The 22643-nt window shown below is 34.9% G+C and overlaps 1 protein-coding gene across 8 annotated transcripts in view; it reads left to right on the top strand.

Annotated features, from left to right (window-relative positions):
* The first annotated feature begins 2031 nt into the window (after nucleotides 1-2031).
* The window catches only part of epb41l3b (erythrocyte membrane protein band 4.1-like 3b), a 44743-nt gene continuing 24131 nt past the window's right edge, over nucleotides 2032-22643 (top strand). For 2 of the 8 annotated variants that reach the window (XM_048164731.1, XM_048164732.1), the window contains exons 1-7: nucleotides 11527-11694; nucleotides 16247-16368; nucleotides 18518-18706; nucleotides 20074-20181; nucleotides 20261-20303; nucleotides 20390-20465; nucleotides 22031-22243. In XM_048164731.1, the coding sequence (XP_048020688.1) occupies nucleotides 16258-16368; nucleotides 18518-18706; nucleotides 20074-20181; nucleotides 20261-20303; nucleotides 20390-20465; nucleotides 22031-22243 (740 nt within the window). In that variant the 5' untranslated portion in view covers nucleotides 11527-11694; nucleotides 16247-16257. Of the gene's footprint in view, nucleotides 2142-2835; nucleotides 2887-11526; nucleotides 11695-16246; nucleotides 16369-18517; nucleotides 18707-20073; nucleotides 20182-20260; nucleotides 20304-20389; nucleotides 20466-22030; nucleotides 22244-22643 lie in introns of those variants that run through there. The other 6 variants (XM_048164728.1, XM_048164729.1, XM_048164727.1 and 3 more) reach the window with 6 other exon arrangements.

Here is a 22643-nt window from a genome sequence, read left to right as displayed (position 1 = left end):
AATTCTCTTTATGAATTCTAGATTTCGCTCTACATTCTTATTCAGCATTTCTGGAATTTGTAAAATTTTTCGTTGTTGTTGTAGTTAAAAGTGAAAACTTCTGTCATCATTTCACCATCATGTCACTCCAAAACCTTCATTTAAAGAACAAAAGTCACTTTTATAAAAATACATCTTGAAAGATGATAATATTGTTTTGACTCACGAGGAACAAAAAGCATCATAACATTCATAATTCATCTGATGCGAGCACATGAACTCATCTGATTCTGTATGAAATTAAAAGTAATTAAGCTTAAGAATATGTCTATATTTACTCACAGATGAGTCATTTGACAGCAGGTGTAGGCGCTGCCGCTAATGAAGTAGTTTATAATTAAACTAAAAGTTTTTATGCAGTTTTTAGCTTTATTTACGGTAGCAAATCAAGATGTTCAACCTTAAAACGTTTCACCATTTCTTTCTTTCCCAGAACGTTCTGGCAAGGTTCTCTCAACGTTATGAACAGTATAGAACGTTCAATTTTTAAATGTTACTAATTGTTCAAAGAACATTCAAAAGTAACATTCTCATAAACAATGAAATGGAACGTTTCCTAACATTCGTATAACCCGAAACAATACAAAAACTGGACGTTCAGAGAAATAACGTTTTCGTAACTTAATGAGAGCGTATATTGTGTTCTTTTAAAGACTTTCCAGTGTTTTTACTTTCTATTTGTACTGTATTGTGTGTCAGTATCAGATATAAATGAGTGTAAGAAAAGAACATGAAGTTGTTTTGAGTCATTAACATGATTCTGATGTAGAAAAGCGCCGTGCCTTTTGACGAACTGTTACAGGATGTTTTGTGTAGCTTCGATCGACTCGTATCTGTTGTTATATTTAGACTTCACTGTATATCTGTCACAGTTTTTATATGTTTATTATAAAATAGCGTAATCACTGAAAATATTGTGTCCACGTGGGACAGCAGCACTAACATCAGTGTTCATGTTTCAGATGTTATAGACACACACAGCTCATATTATGCAACTTTGCACTTGTTGTTTTTGTATTTTCACTCATTTTTAGTGAGCAGATATTGTATACACAAGGGCAATAACTGATTTAGCTGAGGACTCAGGTCTTTTAGACACTGTTGGTGATTTTCGAGATTGTAGCTGTTCAATAGTTTTAGCTGCTACATCAAAATAAAGTTCTTTGAGTTGATCCTGTCCTGTTTTGATCTTCTGCTGTCTCTCTATGATGTTATAAACAGGTCTATACTGACATCTAGTGGAGAATTAGTCAGGGTTAGTGATCTGCTTCAGACCTACAACATTTATTCATTTTAGTTCATTTCAGCATTTACTAGTGCGTTTTTGAAATAAATGCTGTTGTTTATTGTTAGTTCCTGTTAAATTTTTTTCCTACAAAAGGAGTTTGCAGCACAAATTATATTTAAATGAATATGCACTTTTAGAGGGAAAACCATGTTATTCAAATATACACAAATTCATAAATGAGTCACTGACAGGTTGTTTTTTCTGCTCTAAAGGCTTTAGTTTATGGAGTTTGACCTTCACTATTCCTGATATTCTTCAGGTCACATCAGGTGAACAACACGAAGATCTGAGATTATCTCTTTATCTAGAATTGCACATCCATGTTACCACAGAATATAATAAACATTAATATCCATAGGGAAACACACCTATGATTGTTGTTCCTTTGGCTTTTTTATTATTTAAAAGGCTGCAAACTTTAAAATGAGTCATTTATTTACATAAAATACACAAAATCTCGCAGTGGATGATATATTCACCAATGACATCTGAATCAAATTACCTAAGCATTACAGTCACATATCAAAGTTTATCAAATAAACCCATAATAAACCCATAACCCTTCCCAGATAAGACTCCAGGAAGGAGGGGATTAGATTTAGGGCGTGGTTAAGACGACAGCGAGCCAATCACAGACACAGGGGGCGTGGCCTTCCCGTACCAGCCTCCGCCCAAGGAAACTTGTGAACGCGCGCGTGTGATTGAAGTGGAAGCTCGTCAGGTGAGACAGTCTTTCTGCTCGAGTCCTGACAGTGTGTGTTTGGATCTTCACTGACATTTCTTAAAGGATCCCCTGAGAGCGACTCTGTGTCAGGTGAGGTTTAACGTGTTTGTGTACCAACTTTCAATGTTTTTAAGTGCGTATTAACGTTGTTTCTTTAGTTCAGACAAGATTAGGAAGATGTTTACGTGTGCATTTTATAAATAATTTGGTGTATGAAACCATATAGTTCTGCTTTGAATGTGTCAGTGAGTGAGTTTCTGTTCAAAGTGACTTTGGAAACTCAGTAGCTGATCCAAAAAAAGTGCGTTTTTGCTGTTCAACTATTGAAAATGTTGATTGTTTTAGATTACTAGAAACCTTCAAATTTAGTGGAGTGTTTTAGACGTAAAAATTAGTGCTCACACACACACACACACACACATATTATTAATATGCATGACTAAAGTAGTTCATTTTATATGGTCATGTGGTGTGACAAATGAGTTTTAATAGTATATTATTTCTTTTTCATGTTGCCTCAATTATTATGAGCTCATAAAAGCTATGTGCATGAGTTATGAAAGAATCATCAAAAAGTTGTTTAAATCAGTATTAGATGCTGTATATATATATATATATGTATCATGCCACACTTTCCAAAAGTATATCGTATCAACTACCCGTGAATACACTAGTTTAAAACTCATCTCTGCACGTCAGATATCTGATTCTTCATCTGTTTGAGATCTTGATCACTCAATATGGATGTTGAATGTTTCTCTTTCCTCTTTTCCCTGGATTATGGGCTCCTGGTTGCCGTGGATGTGGATGTGTGCATCTGGATTCTGTCTGTCCGGTGAGTCACTTTCCAAAAGAAACACACTTTTCCATCCTGCGGTCAGCGGATATCTTTGACATTTGGGGGTTTTCCCAAAAAAAACCTCCTTTGATGTATTTCTAGAACAGGAAACCCCCTAAAATTGCTAAATTATACTCCAGGAACACGGCGAGAACCCTTTCAGATTCACTTCAACATGAAAAGCACAGCTATGAATGACTTTAGTGCTCGACCAATAATAATATATCAGTATATTTATTTAATAATAATAATAATTTTTCACCAGTAGACCGCAGAGTGACCGATGGCTCATGATTATGTTATTAAGCAATATTATTGAAATGAAGCAAATGTTAAGTACAAGCAAAGCTGAAATACTGCAGAAACTCTGTTCTTCCTCAGTGTTTCTGTCTTGTTTTCCAGCACAAATATCTAAACATTCTTAAATCAAGATACATTTACTGGAGAAGAGAAATGACTGAAGATATTAAGTTTGTGTTTAAAACAAGAACAGATATCTGCCAGTGAGGTCAGAAAAATCATCTTGTTTTCTCTTTGAATGAAGTTTATTTTTCTGACTCCACTGGCAGATATTTGTTCTTGTTTTAAACACAAACTTAATATCTTCAGTCATTTCTCTTCTCCAGTAAATGTATCTTGATTTAAGAATGTTTAGATATCAAGACAGAAACACAGAGGAGGAACATGATTTATTTCGCAGCGTATGGTCTTTAAATCTGTCAGTTCATCAGCCAGACTGCTCATCTGTTGTACTCAGCAAAAGATGCCGTCATTGAGGATCATTTGCATATATTGGGCGATCCTGTTCTGTGTGCTGATGGAGTCTTTTTTACCTTGTGTGTTTGAGTCATTTCTGTGTGACTGCAGACTAAGTGAAGATTGCTTTGGAAAGAGGAAACGATTGTTGCTTTGCTTGTTTTCATTTCCTCCCGCCGTCTTTTGCTGATGTGCATTTGGATTTTTGTCTTTCTACGTGAAACGCATGACTGAGAAATCTATAAGAAAACATTCCAGACTGGTTAAATACTGTAGAGTTGCTCCACAGCTCATTCTCATCCTGTCCTGTGCTTGATAGTGACTGTCTGACTCTGATAGCGTTTGTTTACCTGTTGGTTTTCTGTACCTGATCTTTAAGTCTGGATGAGGATATTGATTTCAGTCGTCTGCAGGTTTGTGTTGGAGGTTTTTGTCACACATCTGATAAACGTGCAGATAGTCGGCAATGGGAAAGATGCGAAGAATCTCGGTGGGAAGTCGAACCGTTAATTACCGTGAGTTTCTTTTGGAGCAGTTACACTTGAGATCAGTGCGTTTCAGATATTTGGGTTTTTAAACACTGCTTAACCCATTTATTCCTTCTTGCAGTTTTCTCATTTAGGCTCATGAATGTGTGTGCAAATTTTTGACACACAGGTGTGTTTTGGAAAGGCTGTATGAGTTTTGGTTGCATTAATGCTTAAATTGACCCACCACTGATTTCCATGCAATTCACCAGAAATCAACTCTTTGACAAAAGACAAAAAACAAAAGACGACCTTTATTTTAGCATGTCAGAGACTAAACCCAAAACCCAAACCAAAGCAGAAAGATTCTGGAGAGGGAATATCAATAATTAACAAAAAAAAAAAGTTGAATTTTTGATTCACCGTCGTTACGGGCCGCCAAAATGTTCGAAGTGGGCGGGGTCGCTTTTACTAAAATGGTTATAAATCTTGAACGGAATGAGAGATTTTCACCAAAATTGGTACACGCATGTATGGACTCATTCTGTGGTCACGTGAAAAAAATCGCTGTGATTGGCCACTTGGTGGCGCTATAACATGAAAAAAACTGCTTTAACTACGCAACCATTAGTCTGACTGACTTGAAAATTGGCATGCAGTGTCTTTGTCCAAGGTGTCATGAATGTTTATGAGGACATTTGCATATCTTGAAAAACATGGCTGCCATCGGCCAATGAATTTTGAGGATGTATCAGACAAGGTTAACGGAGGCCAATCAGAATGAAATTCGCTGGGCCTGTTTGACTCACGTCTCTAGAGGTCTGTGCTGATTTTAAAAGAAATCGGCCACTGAAATTTAAGACTCAGAGTTTACTCGTTTAATTGTTTTATGAAACAGTTTCACTCAGAAATTGCTAGTAAATTTTTACAAATAATTGCAAAGAATGCATTGAATTAAATGAGAAATTTGAAGTAGAAAGACTGAAAGTTTCTTGTAAAACGTACTCCAATAGTATTTGTTTTATTTGCAATTTTGGAAAGTAATTTTTTCAGAGTATTTGAGTTTCACAGTCAAATTCAAAAGGGTAAAAATTTTCACCATATTGAATTTTGTCCAAAACCTACTTTTGCAAACTAATCCGGGGTTTTTCGCCCGATCGGAAACAAACCAGTACAGAAAGATGCTCTGGAGAGTGAATATCGATAATTAACATAAAAAGTTTAATTTTCGATTCACCGTCGTTACGTGGCGCCAAAATGTTTCTGTGGTCATGTGAAATAAGTTGCAGCGATTGGCCTCTTGGTGGCACTATAACAGGAAAAAAAACTTGAAAACCGCTATAACTACACAACTGTTAGTCTGATTGACGTAAGAATTGGCATGCAGTGTCTTTGTCCAAGGTGCCATGATTGTTTATGAGGACATTTGCATATCTTAAAACACATGGCCACCATCGGCCAATGAAGTTTGAGGATGTATCAGACAAGGTTAACGGAGGCCAATCGCAATGAAATTCGCTGGGCCTGTTTGACTCGCGGCTCTAGAGGTCTGTGCTATATTTGAAAGAAATCAGCCACTGGGTGGCACTGTCGTGTTTTACACATTAAATATCATGCAACATTTTGCACATACACACAATATTCATGTTAGATCTCCACATTCTGAACAACTTTGACTCAAGAACCACTGCTGTCAATCAAATGATTCGTTAAATATTTGAGAATATTTAAAAAATAAATAAATAAATAAACCCAGTGCAATTTTCTGGACTCTCTAGTTTAAGTTTTTCAACTAACGTTTAACTACTTTATTTCAGTTATCAAATTTTTTTTTAATAGTTTAGCTTTAATAATAACCCGCAACAGGAGGGTTGAACTTTTACCTTTGACCCCAATGAGATCTTGACATTGACCTCCTAAAACAGTAAAAACTTTGGTGGAAACGGAGCATTCTTCAGTTTTCTTCTAACTCATGTAAGTCCACTGCAGGATGATGAAGTTCGTCGGGGTCAAAGGTCACGTGGGTGCATTTCTGCCTGTTTATCGGGTGATAAGGAGCCGCTCAAAGGTCCAAGTCATTCATAGTATGGAGATGCCCTCGTTCGGGGCTGTTTTCCTCACCGTTCAGCTGAGTTGGCACCGCCTGGCCTCATAGACTTTGCTCGCACTTATTCATGCTCATTTTGCACTTTTTCTTTCCAAGTTCCTGAGTCCTGCTCCACGTGAGCGTTATGTGAAGCTCAGCAGAAGTCCAGATAACAGCTCAGACCTTGTCTTCAGTCAAAGGTCTGATAAGACGCCTCAGATTGGCCTGTCACCCGCGTGGATGACGCTTCTTTTGCCCATATAAAGACATGCCGTCGCAGTGGGCAAGAGCCTGTCGGCGGGTATTTATAGTGGGATGTTTGAGCAACCGAAATGATGCGTCTTAAAAACACTTTTAACCCTCTGCTGCTCCTCATTCCCCTGGCAGAAGTGGCCAAACACCTCAAATGTAACTTTATTTTTTCTTTTAGTAAAATCAGTGTTATATATTTTTGTTCAATAATATTTTTATTTAATATTTTGTACAGTATTTTGAGGGAATTTTATGGTACTACGTAGTATTTATGCAATAATTATGATCCACTTTATAAAGTCTGACACTTCAAATTTAATTTTTTTTCTTTTAGTAAAATCAATGATATATTTGTTCAATAATATTTTTTTTATTTCATATTTTGTATGATAATACATAATATTTATGATCCACTTTATAAAGTCTGACACCTAAATGTTTCCTATCTTAAAAATAATATATATGTATTTGTTAAATAATATATTTTTTATTTAATATTTAGTTTTTTTGAATGAATTTTATGGTACTACGTAATATTTATGCAGTAATTATGGTCCATTTGATTCCGCAATTTTAAAATACAATTAATTAATCAATCTATTTTTTTTTTTCTCTCTAATTTTTAAAATTATTTTTCAGCGAACCCCTTCATTGTTTGCCTTTTTTTTTTTTTTTTTTTGCATCGTGGCTGATTTGTAGATTGTACACCCCAAAAAATTCTCTTCATTTTAAATTAATTAATTTATTTAAAAATTCCTGTTCATTTCTATTGTTGTCATTTTTGACTGCAAGGAATATTAGTCAGTATTATTATCATTTAAAACTAAAACTAAAAAAAAACATTGTTAATTGAAATAAAGCTGAAATAAAATATAAATATTATCTTAACTTAAACTTAATGAAAATTAGAAATTATAAAATATCTAAAAATATAAAAATAAAGCCTAATTCAAAATATATTTGCATTTTTTTTTTTTTGTTGCATTGTTTAATTTATCAAAATGTCAAATTTATCTCCCAAATTCTCGTTAATGTAATATTTGAAATTTGTGCATTTTCCTTTTGATATTTTTACACGTCGGACTATGTACAGTATGTGTTTTTCCCCTTTGTCCTTGTCATGCAATATGAAGAATTTGCCGTCACAGATATTTCTGCTATCCAAAGGTCACATGCGGTCATATTGCTGGTAGAGTGAGAGAAAGCTGCTGAAAACTGGTTTAAAGATAACTGAAACTCATGACGTACGGCCGTCTCTTACAGCACTACAGGTCAATGTCAGCAGATACCATGTGTCATGTGACGTGTTCTCGTTATGCAGATTCACCAGTCCTAATGTTAATGTCATGCTTTAGAGTGGAGATTGAATGGAGCACATTCATACATCAGCGTTTGAGACGCTTCTTTGAATCTCGTTTGCCTTTACAAGCTGCTGACGGACATTGAAGCAGTCGGGATATTTTAAAAACTTTAATTAGATCATATAATTTATTTTAATTTAATTGAAGCTACGGCAAAAAAGTCCCTGGGACGTCATTTTTTCTAAGTCTTGATGTTGTTTTGTGCTCCACTAGAACAGGTTGATTATTCTCCTCATATTCTCCATTGTTGCAGCTCCTCTCTTCCCAGTCTGTCAGTAACGCTCTGTTTAGTTCCTGTCTCTATGAAGCCCCTCCTTCTGTGCTCTGATTGGTTGGCTGGAGCAGTGTGTTGTGATTGGTGTTTGGGAAATGTCCCGCCACTTTATTCTGTGGATAAATTATTTAAATGAGGAATATTGTGAAGAAAACTCAAGATGGAGTTCAGAAACACTGACACTGATAAGAGAATAATGAGCTTTTTCATGCTCAAACATCAGCATTACACACTGAAGACAAAAGAGGTTCTCTTTAATTGGTTAATTTGCATGAACGCTCTGAATGAATGTTTCATTTGAATGGATTGGGCTTTTGTGTTGTAATATCAATTATTACATGATGTTGGTTATAAAGAATAACGTGCACTGAGGAATCACTCACAGGAATGTGAATTAATGAAGTAAACACTCAGTTTTGGCTTCCAGAGAAATGAAGACAGTGACAGTCGTGTGGCTCCGGGCGAGGGAGGAACTGCTTTCCAGCCAGTGGAAACTTGTCTTTTCTCTGTTAGTGTCACGCTGCCGTCCGCATGTTGTGTTACAGAGACTGATTTCCCTACAGTGTGTGTGTGTGTGTGTGTGTCATTCAACTAAAACAAGCTTTCAGTCTCTCTCACTGACAGTAAATCACTGGAGGTCAGCAGCAGATGTTCTGGTGGAAGTCCTCTCTCTCTCTGTTTCTCTTTTATGAGTCATTATTCAGTAGTTTCTGAGCTGTTGTCAGATTTACTGGAGGATATTTTCTGCTACTGAAAGATTTTTGGCCGTTTATAAATAGCGTTCTTCTATTTTCTAACTCTTCTGCAGTTAAACTTCTGTACTTCTCTTCTTCATTCAGCAGTATTGTGTGGATATTCATAGAAGTAAAAGTCTCTGTTTATAAAGAGCAGCACAGATTAGTTTGGATTATAATCTACACTAGAAGAAAAGGTTCAGTATAGAAATCTAGAGTTCTTCACTCTATTTTAAAGAATGTTTAATGCCAGAAAGGTTCTGTATGAGGAGAAAACTCTTAAATGATTGCATACTTTCATGGGTTATTACTTTTTCTAGTGATAAAGTATGTTTACGAGCGATTTCATTCTTAAAAGTAAACGGATTTTAAACATAAATGTAAACAGAAAGCACAGATTATAATCTAGTTTGTGGTTCAGCAGCGATCTTTGTCTTAATGAAACATTTGTCACTACCCATTATTACTTCTGGTTTTCCAAGAAACGCAGCGTGAGCACGTGATTGGACAGTGACAGTGTCGCTATATGAGGTGCTTCAGGTTGAACATAGACGGATGAATCATTCACAGTAAGAGCAGGAGCATGTCGCTCTGATTTCATGCAGTTTTTCAAACGGTGAGCGATCTGAAGCAGCTCTGGGATCTTCTGCTTTCAGACACTATTTAAAAGCTCCTGGTGTTTGAGACATTCAGGAACTACAGTAATGACTCGCTGCAGGAGAAACGCGCGTGACGCTCACTCCGTTCCTCACATCATAAACATCCAGCGGTTTATCATGGAAGCGTTTCTGATTTATATCTCACTATTCTGACCTTTTTCCCCCCTCAGAATTGTTTATATAGAAGTTTATATTTATTAATTCTGAAAAAAAAAGTCATAAAAATATAAAAAAGTATAAAGTCATTGAGAGATATAAAACTTAACTTAATAAATCAATTTAATTAAAATGAAACAATTTTATTTAATTAAATAAATAACAATATTAGATTAAAATAAATACAATTTATAAAAATAAATAAATGAAATATGATTGAACTGATTAAAATAAAAATGTAAATAAATACAATTTGATTTAAATAAATAAATAATAAATTAAATGATTAAAAAAATAATTAAAATAAATTAAATTTGATTTAAATAAATTAATTAAAATATAAACTTTTTCTCGTAATTGTGAATTTAGATGTAAACTTATCAATGTATAAAAAGTAAAAATAAGTTTAATTATATATTATTTTATTTATTTACTTAAAAGTGAATTGTATAATTTAATTAAATAAAAACTAACTATGAGCAATATGTTTTTACAGCATTTATTAACCTTTCTTAATGTTTGTTTATAAAAATGCAATTGTTGTTTGTTTGTTCATGTTAGTTTGTTGCAGTATGTTAACAAATACAATTTTATTTTTAAAAATGTATTAGTAAATATATAAAAAACATGAACTGAGATTAATAAATGCTGTAGAAGTGTTGTTTATTGTTAGTTTGTTAATAATGTAATTTACTAATGTTAACAAAAATTGTTCCCAAACAAGCTTCCATCATCATTTATTTCTCTTAAAATGTTTTTCTTAAGTATTGTTCATACTGTACTTGTGAGAAAACTACAGTTGCAAATGCGTTGGCGTCTTCAAGTTTAGCATTTTAATACTTGCCAAAATCTTTAGTAGACTTAGTTTAATGCCTTGTAAAGCATGTTGAAGCAGCTCCACCCAGAGTTCCTCCATCTGTTGAAGAAGCGGACCACAGGCGCTCTGTCATTACGGCACACGCGTCCGTCTCTACAGGGGCCGAACACCAGCTGGGGTTTGTGTGCACGCTTACAGAAGAAGCTTAAAGCCTGCAGACCTCGTATCGACCACCACTTTAAAACAGCCACTTTATGTGTGTGTGTGTGTGTGTGTGTGTGTGTGTGTGTGAGAGAGAGAGAGAGAGAGAGAGAGAGAGAGTCTGCATGTGCGTTAAAAGTTATAGATCTGAAATTAGTGTTGTTGCATGTATACAGAGACCACAGGGTGTGTAAAAACACACAGATATAGACATTATAGACTCAGGGGCCACGAGGGGGTCCGTAGAAAAGTTTAGAAAGAAATGCAAATAATATAGGATTAAATAATTTAAATGTAGGACTAAATGTAGGATTTTATTTATACCATGCCATTTATTTTAAACTGTTAATTTATTATTTATTTATTTATATATTTATATAAAATTGTTTAATTATTTTTATTTTAATAAAGTTTATTTGGTTTAGTTTAATAATCTAAATACAAAATAAATTTGATTAAAATAAAAAAAATTTAAATAATAAATGAACATATTACATTAAAATAAACTATTTAAAATAAATACAATTTAAACAGTAAATAAGTAAATTTAAATAAAACTACATAAAAAACCTTTTATTTAAATTTAAAATATATATATAAAATTAAATGAATAAAATTTGATAAAATAAACAAAAGCATTGTAAAAAAAATACTAAGCAAATACATAAAAAATAAATAAATGCATATTGATTTAAATGAATAAAACACATCTAACTTGCATCTATCAGTACAGTACAACAGTCAGTAGGAAAAAAAATTGTTTAATATAAAATTATTACTGTTACTGTACACTTCCACAACATTCCTCCTGCGTCATAGCTGTTCATCTGCTCTCGCGCTCTCTGCAGTTGCGTACGTACAGTGACGTGAATTTGAATTCCCCGTTCACTGCGCGTCCCGCCCCGCGCTCCTCCCGGTTCCAGTCCCGCTATTCCCGCTGATGAGAGCGGAGACTCCAGCCTGCCTTGACCGCTGTCAGACGCTCCGCTGGCGGCTAGAGAGGAGCGCAAATCCCGAGGAGAGGAACGCCGCGGCACCTACGGTAACGTTCATGCGCTTGTGTTGTTTACAAACGCGTTTGATTGACATGTTTTCCTACAGATGCAGGAGTAAGAACGTTCTGGATTAAATAAATCTGTGTTTGTGCTTCATTGGCGTTTATGTTTAGAAGAATACAGCAGCGAAACATCTGCGTGTTAAATATAAAATACATTCGTTAACGTTATATTAACAAAGCGATCGTTTAATATTACGGATGTTGTATGAGGACACTTACTCATATCCTGATTTCTGCGCTGTCAAAACACTGGTGATTTACCCCAAAACTGCTGCAAACCCGAGCTTTTATGTATATATTTGATTATTGTTATTATTTTTTTGACGCGTCAGTCATTTCTGCGCGCATTTTTCACGCGTTTTTGCGTTTACATACTCGGAACGCATATGATCCGTTTTGATGTAGAACAAGGCGGGTCGGATTGAAATGAAGCAAACTTGCACTGAATTCGGATTGACACTGCCATACCACTTTTAGTTATGCTTATATGTAAAAATAGTATAAAATATTTGACCCGCCCCTTCTGAAATCTCATTGGTCAATGGATGCATCAGTCTTGAGACATTTTAATACTAAAATCCCTAAAATGATAACTTTATAAAAATAGCGTTTTGTTCATTCAAAGTGCGTTATACGAAACATCGAACAAATTTATCACACTGTTCCGCTGATTCTCAGATGGCTTTGTTGATTTGACGATGTTTAGAAGAACCGTGTTTCTTACATTCCAAGAGTCACTTGTAGAATGTTGCTGATTGTAAATCAATATTCTGTATTGATCGAGAAACATTGTCCTCGACTAGAATGTGTGTGTGAATGTGGACAAGAAGTTTGTTGATTTTTCAGTACATTTATTTCAGTAACATTGGTTTCTGTCCCACTTAACGATGATAATTCATAAATTGACCTTTTAATTACCAGCACTGACCTTTAACTACTAGGCCATGGTAACCTCATATAGGATAGTTTCTGTGGGTTAGAATGATTATGCGTTTATTTTAAGTGATATAAAGTGATTAATTGTCTGTGACTGAGTGCATATAGTTGGTTTTTTCTTATGAAGCTGTATGTGAAATTGAATAATAAAGGGATTAATACAAACCTAACCTTGATGAACTCGGCATTATCTGGTCACAGACGGCTCAGACTGCGTCTCCATTGCGTTTTTGATGCGGAGGACGTTTAAGCCTTTAAGAGGGTTTAACCCATCTGTGCTGGAGTTAATGGACTGATTGTCAGGTCAGGACGGCTCGTATGTCTCCAGGTGCTTGTTTTACTCAGACTTGTTAAGAGCGTCAGGATTGGGTATAAAGCCGAAGGTGTTTCTGATGCACATGCAGCATGAGATTCTGTCGTTGGATAGATGGACATAGTTTATTGATCCCTGAAGGGAAATTCCTGAAATATTCCACTGATGGGGTTTTATTACAAGAGCAATAGTGCACTGTAAAAGGAAACAAAGATTTTTGGAGTACGTTTTACAAGAAAATACTATTGCAATTATTTGTGAAATTTACAAGCAATTTCTGAGTCAAAATTGTTTGAACACAATGTTGTTTGTTTAAATGCAGTAATTGTTAAATAATTGCAATGTCTGACTTAATGTATGAGCAGTTATGAATGTAGTTCCCTTTTAAATAGGAAGAGAGAAAGCGGTTATCAGTTATATTAGAATGGTCTTATATTGTTTAGACTAGAGATGCACCGATACTAATTTCTTTGCTGATATTCCGATAGCCAATTATTCAAAACGATATATACAAATAGTTTGATATTTATAGGTTAAAAGTTACAACAGAGCCCAAACTATTATATTCAACTGTTATTTATTTTCAGATATAATAATTATACTCAAAAAAAAACCTGAAATGTTTGTGAAAAGGTAGTTTTTATAAACACTTGTCTTCATGGCAAATTTATTCAAACATGCATATATATCTAACCATAAATAAGCTCCTCTCTAGTGTTTATAATAGCTAACTAACGAACTGTGAACATTGGATAATCTTTACTGAGGATAATGAAAGGTTAAGTGACATTGTTCACACTGTTTTATTGATGTTTCCTGCATCACAAACACTGATTAAGTGTTCTGGTTAAATTAAACACACACAGTACGAGTTGCAGTCTGACATGTTTTTCCACCCCCTTTTGATTGACAGGATATAATCGGCTCTGATCATTGGCTGTTTGACTGATGACTGAAAATAATTGCTTTATCAGCTGATACATCTCTCATTTAAATGTGAGAGCAAAGAAGAAACAAGGAGTGTGTGAAAATACACAACAGAATGTGAACCAAATAAGTCAAGATGAATAAGAACTTTCTAATTATGTTGATTTTTATTAGTGTTGCTGTTTATTTTCGACCCTTTAATTCAGTCAGCCCCTTTAGTTAGTGAAATCCATTCATTTTTAAGTCAGCATTCGTCTGTATGGGGCTCATTAATGTTTTTCTTCAGCTGTGCAGCTATTTTTAGCCACAAATGCTCAAGAACTGGAGTTCCAGAGTGATGTTCGTTATAATTGCTGTCATAATCACAGCACAGCTACTGTACATCCTCGTTATTATTCATGAAGATGTGTTTTATCTGCCTCTCAGAGAATAGGATAGAGGAATAAGCATCTCTTCGCTGATGTCGAGCAGATCTGGAGGGCCGTTCGCTCGCTTCAGTTTGACCTACATTTCTGCACCAGGCCATTAAAGTTCACAGAATCAGTCTGACAGAATGCAGTCGCACAATTCCTGCAGTTTTCCACTGCGGCTCTCCAGAAACACCAACAGAATCCGCTGATGGTTTACATCACTGTCACGCCTCTGAAGATACCAGGGCTGTCAGAGACTACAAACAAACACACGTCAGTCCGTTATGAAGCAGAAGATATTGTGCTAAACATTTGCTAGGCAGGGCTCTACACTTACATTTCTTTTTAGGAGCACTTGTGATAACAATGTTATGAGATTAATGTTTTAAATATAAAGTTTTAAATATAGAAATAATAAATTATTAAAGGTGCCCTAGAATCAAAAATTGAATTTACCTCGGCATAGTTGAATAACAAGAGTTCAGTACATGGAAATGACATACAGTGAGTCTCAAACACCGTTGTTTCCTCCTCCATATGTAAATCTCATTTGTTTAAAAGACCTCCGAAGAACAGGCCAATCTCAACATAACACCGACTGTTACGTAACGGTCGGGATCATTAATATGTATGACCCCAATATTTGCATATGCCAGCCCATGTTCAAGGCATTACACAAGGGCAGCCAGTATTAACGTCTGGTTCTGTGCACAGCTGAATCATCAGACTAGGTAAGCAAGCAGGGAGCGTGAGATTTAAAGGGGCCGCACCCTGAATCGGTGCATAGTTAATGATGCCCCAAAATAGGCAGTTAAAAAAATTAATAAAAAAAAATCTATGGGGTATTTTGAGCTGAAACTTAACAGACACATTCAGGGGACACCTTAGACTTATATTACATCTTGTAAAAACCTTTAAAATAACTGAAATGATTCTTTGAAAATTAAACTAAAACCGCCAGTAGGTGGCAGCATGTCACAGAATCATTTGTTTTAAACGGCTGATTCGTGACTGTCTTCATGAATGGATCAGTTTTGTTTGTTATAATGTGAGGATCGTGCAGAATTCGGCACTGAACAAAAACTCCTGCGTTTTGAGCGGCGAGTGGATTCGGACTAACTTAAACGCCTCTGATTGGCCACTGCGTTCAAGAAATCAACAGATATGTCTGTGATTGGCTACATTGCTCAATTCTGCAAAAACATGCTGTAAAAAGAAACCTTTGACGCTCTCCAGAACGCAATTAACAGTAGGAGTGAAATATTATTGTAGTTTTGAAATCTGGGTACCGTCTTACTTTTTAAAATCACGTCCCGTCAGCGAGGCACGCAAACATGACAGTCGCGTGGCTCTTAGACGGTAAGCTTTTCTTTGACTAGCGTCTTTTTTTAACATTACACTCCAACACATCATATTTCTTGGCACACTCGTTTTACACGTATTTGGCGCCACCTATTGTTGCGGGTGTATTATTGTCATTTAAAAGTCTAGACCCTGAATATATTTTTTCAGATGTATTAAAAAAAAACAAAAAAACATTGTCTTTTATTAACATAATCAGTTTCAGCACATTGTTGTTTCCAAACAACAGTTTTTTTAAATCATTCAGTCAAACAGGTCATTTTGCTTGAGTTTTGTTATTTGTTGTTGAATCTTCAGAGACTGGTTGGATTGTCACAGATAAACAAGTTGAAACGGCTATTGAAAGGAATGTCTGTCTACCGTAACACACTTTCAAGGGACCACGGCCGCAGTCTAAATGTGTTTCAGGACATTAAAAGCTTGTGTACTACAGCAGATCCACTGCTTTTAAAAATACAGAGCAGAGTAAACATCAGGCTAAATATAAACGTGTATGTGGTCAGAGACCCACACTGTTCATTCCACTGAAGAATTCAGTCCAGTCAGATTGTGAAATGCCCAGCCTGAATATATCCCTGTGACATTTCAGTGTAACTGGCCATGACGACGGACGCAGGCTCAGAATCGGACGTCCAGAAGACAGAAGCACAACCGTCCCCCCCGCAGCACTTCCCAGCATCAGGACTCGGCAGCCCGGACACACGGCACCAGGTGAGTCGGGTCAGCGTGAGCTTTCCTCAGGTAAACACGACTCTCAGTCCAGTCTCTGTGTGTTACAGGGTCCTTAAAATTTCTCAACACTTATGCTGTGCTAAAAAAAACCCATTACCTGATTTGGTGTTCCGGGTCAGAAATTAAACCCGCCTTTCAAAAATCCCTCATAATGCTATGTTATCGCCAAATATTGGATTCAATCTTTTTATCAACTTGTTTACTTTCAATAAGCACAGGTTTTGTTTTGTTTTTGGATCTGATTGATCGTAGACGTCATTGATCTGAGCTCATCACCTCAGTGTTTGAGTAAAAAAACTAATTCAGGTTCATAAACTCGGATCAATGAGGCCTATGATCAGTCAGTCTCAAACAGAAACACAAAACCTGTGATTATTGAAAGTTGATGAGATTCAATACAATATTTGGCAATGGCAGCATAGCAAGAGATTTACAAGCAATTTTTTGTAGATGTTCATTTCTGACCAGGGAACGCCACAAGTGTAACAAGTTGGGAAAAATAGCCCCGAAAATACAACATTTATTGGGTAGGTTTTTGTCCAACGTGTTAACATTAACTAGAATTTTCGAGAAAAAAAGAAAACCAGAATAAGCGGAACACAACATGAGGATTCATTTCAGTTTGAAAAAATCCTTGAATATTAGGGATGCATCGAACACCATTTTTCATGGCCGATTACGATTGCCGATATTTTTTTATTTATTTATTTATTTGCTCTATTACAGGCCAAACTGACCTTAAACAAAAAAATTCTGTAGCCATTTAAAATTGGAAGCAACCACTGCATTTTAATCACTAAATTTCAGTATTTAAAGGGATTTAAAAAACTTTCATTCAGTAATGATAATTCTGTTATTAATTACTCGCTCTCATGTCGTTCCAAACCTGTAAGGCCATCAAAAATATCTTAATTTGCATTCCGAAAGAAGAACGAAGGTCTTATGGGTGGTGAATAATTAATGTCGGTGGGTGAACTAACCCTTTAAAGCAAAAACAGAATGTTCTGACTTTAGCTTTGTGAAATGATTCTTCATAAAACACACCTGCACAAATCAAAAACAGCAGACGGACTGAATGACAGTGCAGATTCACTCTCTGACAGTAGGTGGCGCTTATGGAACGGCAGCGATATAGAATGTTTACTTGGTTACTGCTGTAAACAAATCAGCGCTGCACTTATAAACACTTGGTAAGAGGAAAAGAAAATGAAATTTTCTCCGATTTTTTTTTTTCTCCGGCCTGTCTTAATGTTCTTTATACAGACTGCAATATTTCCACACAAAAGCCAGTTTGGGAATGCAGTTTGTGTGTAAGTGCAGAACAGAGATCGGCCAGAATAATATGAAAAACCGCCTGGTTGCCGATCGTGTATTTTGATTGATGGCCGGTCAACTGGTGCATCTCTATTAAATATGTTAAAATTGTATGAGAAAAGTCTTAATTATAATTTTAAAAAGTTCTTAAATTTGAGGATGGTGAAACAGGAATTGCCCCGGCTTTAGTGTTTCTGTCAGGTCAGTAGTTTGGTCTGCTTTATAGGTTAGTCACCAAATGATTGAACCCATCTGACATGTAAAGTGTGTGTTGTGTTTAGTTTAATCTTTATTGTTTACTTGCTGCCAAGCGCTTCAAACTAAACTTTCACACTTGCTATGAACCTGTCAAATGACTAGTTCTTCCTCAAAAGTGCTCATTTTATAAAGGCATGAGTCTTATAAGCTGAATTTAGCATAAACCTGTGCATCTCTGACTGTCACTGCGTCTCTGTTCATGTTGATGATATACGGCGTATATAAGAAGCTTTATGTCACGTATATGAGGCGTCATGAACATTCTCTGTGGATTTGCAGATATAATCCCAGAGAGAGTTTCAGGATCTGTCTAGAAAGTAGGTAACAGAGATTATGTAACGTGATTTAATGATGAAAATCTATTCATGGAAAAGTGCTGAAATGAACCTGTATGATGAAGATAGCAGCGTCAGCCTCTGAGACGAAGCCGTGACACGAGACCGCCGTCGAGAGGGTCGTTATGAAATTATTATTATGTCTGAATTAATAAAAACTATAGTAATATATAAAATAAGAGTGATTTAGAGATTAATGAGCTCATTGGCTGTTTCTGCAGTATTGCACAGAGGGCCAATCAGAAGGCAGTTCATCAGAACTCCAGCAGCAGCACGAGGATCACTACATTTCCCAGAAGTCTCTGAGCAGCAGAGTGTCCTGGTCAGCGTTGGGCAGGAGCCACAGACTGAAGGTCATGGATTGTAAGGTCACGCTGCTGGACGGCACGGACTACACCTGCACGGTGGAGGTGGGTGCTGATGGGATGCCGGATAGCGTTACCCGTACTGTGAGTCAATGACACGTGAGGTCAGGACTAATTAAACTGCTGTCACATGACTGTGTTGAGCAAGTGGAGTCCAGAAATCTCAATAAATTAATGACGTTTCAGGCTGAACAAATGGAATAAATCCATTTTGTTTGTAGTGGAGTTATTATAGTTAACTGAAAATAAAACCATAAACAACATTATTTTGTTGTTTGAAAAAATAAATAAATAAATATATCATTTATTTTAGCATTCATATTATCATTTTATAAATATATATTAGTATCAAAATAAAAACAGTCTAACTTTATGTACTAAAATAACTAAAACGGAAATAAAAATTATTAAAAGCTATATAGACATTTAAAAAAAAAAAACTAAATAAATTTTCATATTCAAAATATTGATGAAAAACTATAATAGTTTCTGAATGATACTAAAATAACTCGGGTTTGTAGAGATCCACAGTTTGCCTCACAGAAATAATGTGATTCATCAACTGATCAATATGATATATTATGATATAATATCAATAAAATAATATATTTTTATGATTTTTATTATGGTTATTGTTATTAAATACAAATATTAAACAAATTAAGAAATAAATATAGTACTATTGTAATACTATTGTACTGTAAAATTGAAAAACATAATTTAATTATCATTTTATTTATTATTATTCTTAATTTCTTAATTTTTAATGCCTTTGAAGTTTGATAATCACGTTTAATCATTCAGCCCTCCTTAAAAAGTCTTAAATTTAAGGTCATAAAGTCTTAACTATCATAAATGTCATGAGAAACTCTTAACTATAATATCAGGAGATCTTAAATCTGGTTTTCAACACTCTGCTGGATGTTTGTAGTAAGCTGGTGAGATCTGGATCAGCTGGTTCAGGTGTGTGTCACTGGGGTTGGGCTGAACTCTGCAGGACACTGACCCTCCGGCAGCAGGACTGGACACGCCCGGCTTAAACACACTGAAGTGTGAGGCGTATACAGGACGTGTGAAACGGGCGTGGCACGGCGTGTTTTCTGAAATGGTCTCCGTCTGTTTCACTGGGCGTTCAGTCACAGATGCACATGCATGAAAACACTATGAAAAGATGATTTTTATAGTGTAATAATAAGTACTGATTAGTTCACAGAATATATATATTTATATATACATATACACATATATTTACAAACTTTTATGTTAATGCATTTAATCTCAATTCATTGATTTGAAGGCACTAAAAATATATAAAGTGTTTTAATTTGACTTAATTATTTTTAATATTTTATCTTTGTTACTCGCTACAGTTCCCTCGTTATTAATGAATCTGTGTGTCTGTTTGTGGTCAGCAGAAACGAGCGAAAGGTCAGGCGCTGTTTGAGAAGGTTTGTGACCACCTGAATCTTCTGGAGAAGGACTATTTCGGCATTACGTACCGGGACGCTGAAGGCCAGAAGGTGTTTGTTTGCTCTTCTTCCTCTGCGTTCACGTCTCAGTCATTTCTTTCAGTGATGAACCTCCTGTTTTTCCCCACAGAACTGGCTGGACTCTTCCAAGGAGATTAAGAAGCAGATCAGTAGTACGTCTTTTCCTAACAGACACGTTCATTGTCTCCATCCAAACGTCCTCCAGTTCTTACAGGAAGTTGTTTTTGATGTTTTTCAGCTGGTCCCTGGAACTTTGCCTTCAGCGTGAAGTTTTATCCTCCGGATCCGGCGCAGCTGTCTGAGGACATCACCAGGTGTTCATATAGAGTTACCTTGAACTAAACCAGGAAAATACAGGAACGCTGAACTGAAATAAAATATATATATAAAAAAAACTTATTTCAGCTAGTTAACAGGCGTTTTCATTTAGTTTAATTTGATGTACTGAAATAGCTAAAACTGAAATAAAAATTAATAGAAACTACATGCATATTAAAAAAAAAAAATCTAACTAATAAAAATGACAAAAACACAACAAAATGACTAAAACTTTAAATAAAATTAAAATGGAAAACACAGAAATAAAAACTAATTCAAAATATCAATAATAAAAAATTAATAAACAAATAATAAAGAAAAATAACACTGCTCTGAACGCCACTAATCTGTAGTAAAATAAATATTAAAAAAACTTATTTTATTTTTGCCAAAGCAGCTTTTCTTATTTTCATTTAGTTTAACTTGATGTACTGAAATTGCTAAAACTGAAATAAAAATTAATAGAAACTACTTACATATTTAAAAAAAACAAAACTAACTAATAAAAAATGACAAAAACACAACAGAATTACTAAAACTTTAAATAAAATTAAAATGGAAAACACAGAAATAAAAACTAATTCAAAATATCAATAATAAAAAATTAATAAACAAATAATAAAGAAAAATAACACTGCTCTGAACGCCACTAATCTGTAGTAAAATAAATATTAAAAAAAAAAAACTTATATTATTTTTTTTCTTATTTTCATTTAGTTTAACTTGATGTACTAAAGTAGCTAAAACTGAAATAAAAAGTAATAAAAACTACATAGACATATCTAAAAACACTTTACAATGTCTCATTTTTAACATTAATTAATGTAATAACTAACATATTTTATATTTTACAACATTTAATAATTTGTCAATGTTAGTTAATAAAAATACATGTTAGTTCGCAGCGAATTAACTAACAATAACAAATACAATTTAATTTAAACTTATTTTTGTATTAGTAAATGCTGAAATTAACATTGTTCGTTGTAAGTTCATGTTATTTAATGTAGTTAACTAATGAAACCTTATTGATACGTGTTACCAAATAAACAATAACTGATAAAAATGACATACTGACACTCCATAAATCTGTAACAAAATAAAATATAAAACATTTTATAAAAAGTTTCTCATTTTTATTTACTTTAACTTGATGTAGTAAACTAGAACTGAAATAACTAATAACTAATAATAAAAGTGACTAATAAAACTCACTATAAAAATACTAAAGCGAAAATGGAAAATGCAGAAATAAAAACTAAATCAAAATATGAAGAACTGTCTATTTTTGTTTTTCAATCCAGCCTTTGCAGCCAACTTTGGATCGACAAAACTAACAAATATTATCCTAATATTGTAATAATTACATGCACAAATTATAATCACTGCCGTTAATTAAGATAACATGTGTTATATTATAGCTGACTGACAGCAGAACACTTACTGCACTCTAACATGTGAAACTGCTTTGAATCGACATGCACGTGTAATGAATATATCAGTGATAGTAAAGTAAAGCTGGCGCTGTAAACATGCCCTGACCTCAGCGTCTCTCCGTCAGGTATTACCTGTGTCTGCAGCTCAGAGACGACGTGTTGTCCGGCCGTTTGCCGTGTTCTTTCGCCACTCAGGCCGTGTTGGGCTCGTACACGCTTCAGTCCGAGCTGGGCGACAGCGACGGCGACACGCAGGGATTCATCAGCGACGTGCGTCTGGCTCCAAACCAGACCAAAGAGCTGGAGGAGAAAGTGCTGGAGCTGCACCGCAGTTACAAGTGAGTTACACACGCTTTACTCCGGAGAAACTGCCCGACAGCTTTGGTATGGGAACACACATTCACTATTAACTACAACTTTTGCATCAATAAACTCTTTATTTACTGCTTATTAATAGTTAGTAAGGTAGTTGTCAAGGATTATGGGATGTAGATTATGATCATGCAAAATAAGGCATTAATATCTGCTTTATAAGTACTAATAAACAGACGATATGCAGCTAATAATCAACTAGTTAAAAGTGAGAATTGTTCCTTATACTAAAGTGTTTCCATAAATGCAGCTTTGCGAGGGAAAAATGTCAAATACTGACGGAAAATACATTATCTTAATTTCATTACCTTTAAAATCCATTCAGGTTAAACTTGATAGTGAAGAATGTGATATAGTGTTTATGTA

Source organism: Megalobrama amblycephala, linkage group LG17, assembly GCF_018812025.1.
Source record: "Megalobrama amblycephala isolate DHTTF-2021 linkage group LG17, ASM1881202v1, whole genome shotgun sequence".
Taxonomy (NCBI): domain Eukaryota; kingdom Metazoa; phylum Chordata; class Actinopteri; order Cypriniformes; family Xenocyprididae; genus Megalobrama; species Megalobrama amblycephala.
This window is presented reverse-complemented; position numbering and strand designations above follow the sequence as displayed.